Here is a 6,945-nt window from a genome sequence, read left to right as displayed (position 1 = left end):
TCACATGGGCCCCAGAAAAGACTCAATGTGAAAGACCTTCCCTTGTGCTCAGATGTTAACCCATGGAGGTATGCTGAGCACATGCCGATGACGACTGGTAAGATCGTCATCTCGGATAAGTTGGGTTCAGTTCCCCTAGAGGAGGTTGAATTCTGGCCCAGCAAGGCGTCATATCCGGACTGTTACGTCCGGCTGAGGAAGGAACCAGCTTCAAAGGAGGAGACAGAGCCGAAGGAGGTCATAGTGATGGACCATGCTAAGGCTCAAGCTTTGCTTTCATCCTCGATGAAAGAGAGGGGCTTCTCAAACTCAAAGGTAGCTGCATTGAGCAAGAAGCTCCCTTCCTTTGTGTCCTCTCCTGCTAGAGCCTTCCCCTTTTCACAGAAAGGGTTTGCGGCTGTACTAAAAGCAGTCGAGGCCGGCAAGCCTTGCCCCTCCCTGGAGGAGTGTAAACCCTTGTCGCTGGCCCTGCCTATGGACCACAAAGACTGGAAGGACGTCCATCTTACGTTCTCAGTTGGGAAGTTGGAGGCTGATATTGCCGGACATCAGTTCGGCGAGGACCTCCCTAAGCTGTCTGACTTTCTTTTGCGGAGAGAGTTCGAGACAAAAGAAAGACTGGCTGCCTCAATGTCTCTTCAGACTACTCTTGAGACGATGGCAAGTGACCCCAAGGTCCATGAAATGTTCATGGTAGTGGCCAAGACTCATCTGGCCACAGTAACGAAGGATCTTTATAGCTTCGTCAGGGCGAGGAGAGCTTGTAGGGAGTTCGTGTTCACCTCGGCTTCGGTGAGGCACGAGCCAAGGAAACTAATCTCCTCCAACATTTGGGGCAAAGACCTTTTCCCTACCGAATTGGTCAAAGAAGTTATTGATAAGGCCACCTTGGAGAATAGAAACCTTCTTCAGAAGTGGGGCCTGGCTATCAAAAGAAAGTCTTCCCCGGATGAGGGTCCTCAACCAAAGAGGAAGACTATGAGGACTAGGCTACCGTCTCGGCCAGCCAAGCCTCTTAGACAGCAACAGCAACTGCAATTGCCATTGCCTTCAGTGCCCCAGATGGTGGCACAAACCCCGACCACTATCCAGTGGGTACCCCAGGCTGTGTCGACACAGTCCACGGCATTCACGCCAACGTTCGAAGGGCAGTCTACTTCCTTTCGAGCAAAGCCTAGAGGACCAATTCTTAAATACTTCAAAGTTTATTGCCGCCAGATTCCGGCACTTAACATATTTAATTAATTGTCCTTTTATCACTTTATACATATATAGCTTAAGCTTTAATAATAATGATCTTCAGCAGAAACATTAGAGTGGAATAATAAAACATACCAAAACATTTTAAATAATTATTAACCAAAAAAAGAACCCATAAACGTATAAAGGAAGTAATGAAAAAAGTTACAAACAATCCAATTGAAAGTTACAATAGTTGATGAAAGTATTATGTAATTAATAATACTGATCCAAATGATCAGGGGGACACCCCACGGGAACATCTGCAAGAGGGACATAACACATCGTTGCTACCAACAGTCAACAGGGCTAACTTCCTCATTGAGGCCAATCCTCATCAACTATATCGTCTGGGAACCTATACCGTGCAAGTCCATTGAAGCATTCAGCTTCCACAAAGCGCGCTTTCTAAATAAACTCGCTACCTTCGTAGCCAACGATGCACGATACCCAGAACGATCACTGAAGTATAGCCATAATCACACTCGCAACGCACAGCTATTCAAACGTCCACTCTCGTCTACTGCAGAGTTCCGTGTCCCGCCTGAAGTACACCTCACGCCTCCAACGTCACCTCCTGTAACAGTAATATTGACATATGATTAGGGAACTATGGTATCTGAAGAATATGAAATAACCCAAAACAGTAGTTTTGGAAAGAATTATTTCTTACAAACTATTACGGGATCGTAACACCCCCACCCTTAACAAAAAATCACATTGATTTTATTAAAGTGCATGCTAGCAAGCAAAATAATCTTAGTAGCAATATAACCTCCAGATTTCTTTCCAAACCTTATCTCCACAAAGAGAAACAAAGTTGCACACAATAATTCCTTTACAATAGTCATGCAAAGTATACAATCTACAGACTAAACAAAACATAGGACACCTTACAAAATTCTCAATAGAAAAGCAAGCAGATTAATTACATATATAAAGCAAACATGCGGGATAACATCATTACATTCTAGACAGGGCATCTGGTATATTGTTATCTTTGCCAGGAATGTGAATAACTTCCAATTATAATCCTGCAAAAACATTGCCCAGCGGGTAAGTCTACGATTTTTATTATTGAACTGCTGGATATATTTCAGTGGATTGTGATCTGTATATACTATAACTTTACCACTCTGAGCACTAATATATGCTTCGAAATGCAGAAGAGCTAATATAAGAGCAAGAGCCTCTTTTTCTATCACTGAATACTTAACCTGATGCTTATTCAATTTTTTAGAAAAATATGAAATCGGATGATTTACTCCATCCTCACACACCTGCAGCAGAACAGCACCTACCCCTTGATCCGAGGCATCTACCGCAAGGCTAAAAGGAAGTTCAAAGTTTGGTGCCCTGAGAACGGGACTAGAAGTCAATACACATTTAACTATTTCAAATGACTCTTTACATTTGTCATCCCACACAAATTTGGAATGCTTTCTCAACAAGTTGGTTAAAGGTGCAATAACATCTGAATAATTAGCAACGAAACGGCTGTAGTAACCAGCCATTCCTAAGAATCTCTGCAATTCTCTCTTTGATGAAGGTACAGGGAATTCTTTAATCTTTGCAACATTAACCTCTTTAGGAAGTACTTCACCTTTCCCAACTACATGACCCAAAAAGGTTACAGTAGCTTCACAAAAGACAGACTTGCTGAGATTAATCACCAAACCAGCATTGGACAGAGCAGTTAACAATTCCTCCAAAATCACCAGATGGGTTTCAAAGTCATTAGAATAAACGATGATATCATCAATATAAACAACACAATTTTTTATTCCCCGAGTAACCATGGCCATTAATCGTTGAAAAGTGGCAGCGGCGTTCCGCATGCCAAAGGGCATCACTTCGAATTGATACAAACCATCAGCTGTCACAAACGCCGATACCTCCTTTGCTCGATTACTCAAAGGGACCTGGTAATATCCTTTTAGGAGATCAATTTTCGTAATGAACTTTGAATTTCCTACCTTATCAATGCAATCGTCAACACGCGGAATAGGAAAAGAATCTGCCTTTGTTGCTTTGTTGACCTTGCGATAATCAATGCATAATCGACTTTGTCCATTCTCCTTTGCAACAACTACAATTGGTGAGCTCCACGAACTGCTGCTGGGTGTAATTAAATTATTAGTTAGCAAATAGTTTATTTCCTTTTCAACAAATTCTTTCTTAACAGGATTTAAGCGATAAGGGGCTTGCTTAATTGGCGTTTCACTCTCTAATTCAACATCGTGCTGTACTAAAGTGGTCCTACCTGGTGTATCTCTGACAGTCTCGGGAAACTTCATTAACACTTTCAGTAATCCATTAATTTGGTTAGTACTCAGGATAGGACTTCTACACACATTAGGTAACAAAACAGAATTATTACCCGGCCAAGCAAATTCTTTCTCCGAAGTTACACATTTCGAATTAACCTCCTCTGAAACAGACAAAACCACTGTTTTCTCTGGCTCAAAGTACTTTTTTAACATGTTAATATGACATTGCAAATTACGATCAGGAAGCTTAATAATGTAATTCAAATCATTCACTTTGCTTAGAACTTCAAAGGGTCCCAAAAACTTATTCTGTAACGAACCTCTTACACCCTGTGACAAAACCAGTACTTTATCTCCAGGAACAAAGACCCTTTCCTTAGATTTTAAATCATACAAAGACTTCATCTTGCTTTGACTCTTCAGTAAATTACTCTTTGCTATTTCCCACATTTCGTAAATCTTGCCCTTACCATCATTAATTAAATCAGCAATATTCACTTCGCTCGGCCCATTACCTTCCCAAACTTCCCTTAACAAGTCTAATGGACCTCTTACTTTATGCGCAAACACCAAGTTGAATGGAGCAAAATTTGTTGACTCATTTGGTATAGACCGTACTGCAAACAACAAATAAGGAAGATATTCTTCCCACAAACCAACCTTTTCATTGCACATCTTCCGAATCATTGCCTTCAAAGTTTGGTGGAATCTTTCTACAATTCCCTGTGACTCCGGATGGTATGGAGTAGAAGGTTTATGTTCAATTCCAAAATTCTTAAACTGCTGCAGCAATAGTTTAGATAAAAAATTAGTTCCACGATCAGACTGGATGGTTTTAGGAAGACCAAACCTAGAAAAATAATTGATCAAATGTTTGGCAATGACCCTAGCTTTCTGGGACTTAAGAGGGATAGCCTCGGGATATCTGGTTAACCTGTCTATGATAGTTAATATGTACTCAGACCCTACTTTCGAACGAGGTAAGGGACCCACAACATCAATGACTACATGCTCGAAGGGTTCTCCTAAAGAAGGAATGGGAGAAAGGGGAGCCTTAGGAATTACCATATTAGGCTTACCAGAAATTTGGCACTGGTGACACGTCTTACAATATTTCTTGACATCTCTTTTCAGACCTTTCCAATAGAAATTTTTCCTAACCCTATCAAAGGTTTTAGTAATACCCAAGTGACCAGCAAACAAATCATCATGAGCTTTTCTTAATATACCATTTCTGAATTTAGAAGGTACAACAATTACCCTATGCTTCAACAGATTTCCCTCTCCTTTCCGAATAGGAAGAATTACTTTATAGAGAACTTCATTACCCACTTCATAATCTACTCCTTTACCCTCTTTCAACTTAATTTTAATATTTTTAATCTCAATGTCTTCATTTTGAACCCTTACTAAGTCATCTCTATTCCAATTCATTACTTTTTCAGAGCACATAGATTTTTTGTTACTTACGTGATCTAATGAATCTGCATTAAATAAACTCTCCAAATCAGGATGCTCAACTTCAAAATCGGTACTTTTGCCTGACCTAGTTGTCACAAGCACAGTTTCAGGTTTAGGTACTAACACCTGTGGATTGGCAAAAACTGTCGGATTACAACTTACTTTACCTTGAGCAAGATCATTTGCCAAAACAACATCAACCTCAGGTATGGGGAGAGTATCAACAACCGCAAACTTAGCCTCCCTGGCAACAATGTCTGAAAAAAAATACAGTTCAACTACCGGGCAAGATATCCACTCGTTTCCAACTCCTTTAATAAGTTTATGCTCATTCAACCACTTACTGCCCACTGGAATGGCTTTCCGTAGAATTAAAGATTGAGAAGACCCTGTATCTCTAAGGACATTGACATTATGACCCTCTTGCCAACTTTCAAGTGTGCTGATTTTACCTTGAGATTTAAACCACTTAAAGTCGTCATCCACTATCTGTTTATTATTAACGAGCATGGCAGAATCCCTTTTAGGACACTTAGTAGCTATATGCCCATTTTTACCACAACAAAAGCAAGTTACCCTGCCCTGGTACTTAGATTTAAAATGCTTTTGGGGAGAAGCAGGACTACTCTTAAATTGATTACCATCATTAGCAGTTACGTTAACCCCTGTAGGCAATTTAACAGTTTCACAAGTATTATATTTACCTTTAGCAGCAGGCTTAGAATAACTATTATGAGTTATCACATACCCATCAGCTAACCGAGCAGCACTCGCTAAATTGTCAATTTTCTTTTCATCTAAGAAAATACAAAGGTCTTGAGGCAAATTATGCTTAAAATTTTCCAATAACATTAACTGACACAATTTAGCATACTCACTCTTAACATCACTGGATCTCAACCAATTTTCAAAATGTTTCTCCATTTCACGAGCAAACTCCACGAAAGTTTGATTGGAGGATTTTCGACTGTCACAAAACTTTACTCTGTAGGCTTCAGGAACCATCTCATAAATCCTTAAAATGGCTTCTTTCGCTTTAGCATAATCTTTACTATCTTCTAACGACAGAGAAGCCCAAGCCTTAAGGGCCTTCCCGGAGAAAGCAGTCTGAGCCATGAATGCCCACTTATCCTCACTCCAATTGAAATTTGCTGCTACCTTCTCAAAAGCTATGAAAAATTCTACGACGTCACTCTCGTCAAACTTTGGTACGTACTTCAACATACGGGAATCTTCATTACCAGAAATGGGAGATTGGGAACCCGTCAGCCTGGCCAACTCCAACTCATGATCACGTTTCTGCTGTTCATTTTCTAACTGTTTCATACTAAGTTCATGTTCACGCCGCTTCTGTTCATCTTCAAACTCGAGTTTTTTCAAATCAAGTTTCAGTCGAAGCTTCACTACCTCACAGTCTTCGTCGATTTCTTCTTCCAAAAGCTTGAAGTCAACGTCCACTCCATCCGGAACAAGATGCGCTATAATACCTTTCCTTATGTCATCATTAGTACTACTAAGCGTAAAATCCAACTCTAAATAATCCGACACAACCAGCAGTTCCGACTTTTTAATAGTAAACAATTTACTACGCCAATTGTCTCTACTGAGAAAACGAGCGGCATCGTCAGTAGTTTCAATTTCCATGTTTTTACCATTAATTATACAATCCAACTCAATGACACTGCTGAAGATCCCGCCGAGGATGCCAAAAATATGTTACGGACCAATTCTTAAATACTTCAAAGTTTATTGCCGCCAGATTCCGGCACTTAACATATTTAATTAATTGTCCTTTTATCACTTTATACATATATAGCTTAAGCTTTAATAATAATGATCTTCAGCAGAAACATTAGAGTGGAATAATAAAACATACCAAAACATTTTAAATAATTATTAACCAAAAAAAGAACCCATAAACGTATAAAGGAAGTAATGAAAAAAGTTACAAACAATCCAATTGAAAGTTACAATA

General features: G+C 39.7%; 1 protein-coding gene across 1 annotated transcript in view; it reads right to left on the bottom strand.

Moving 5' to 3' along the window:
• The window catches only part of LOC137650816 (uncharacterized), a 24,360-nt gene extending 17,746 nt beyond the window's left edge, over positions 1-6,614 (bottom strand). Inside the window, exon 1 of the mRNA XM_068383973.1 lies at positions 2,372-6,614. Within this exon, the coding sequence (XP_068240074.1) occupies positions 2,372-6,614 (4,243 nt within the window). The remainder of the gene's footprint in view (positions 1-2,371) is intronic.
• Between the last annotated feature and the right edge of the window lie 331 nt (positions 6,615-6,945).

This window comes from Palaemon carinicauda, chromosome 12 (assembly GCF_036898095.1).
Source record: "Palaemon carinicauda isolate YSFRI2023 chromosome 12, ASM3689809v2, whole genome shotgun sequence".
NCBI classification, from domain to species: domain Eukaryota; kingdom Metazoa; phylum Arthropoda; class Malacostraca; order Decapoda; family Palaemonidae; genus Palaemon; species Palaemon carinicauda.
Note: the sequence above shows the minus strand (reverse complement) of the source record. Positions and strands in the feature narration are given on the sequence as shown.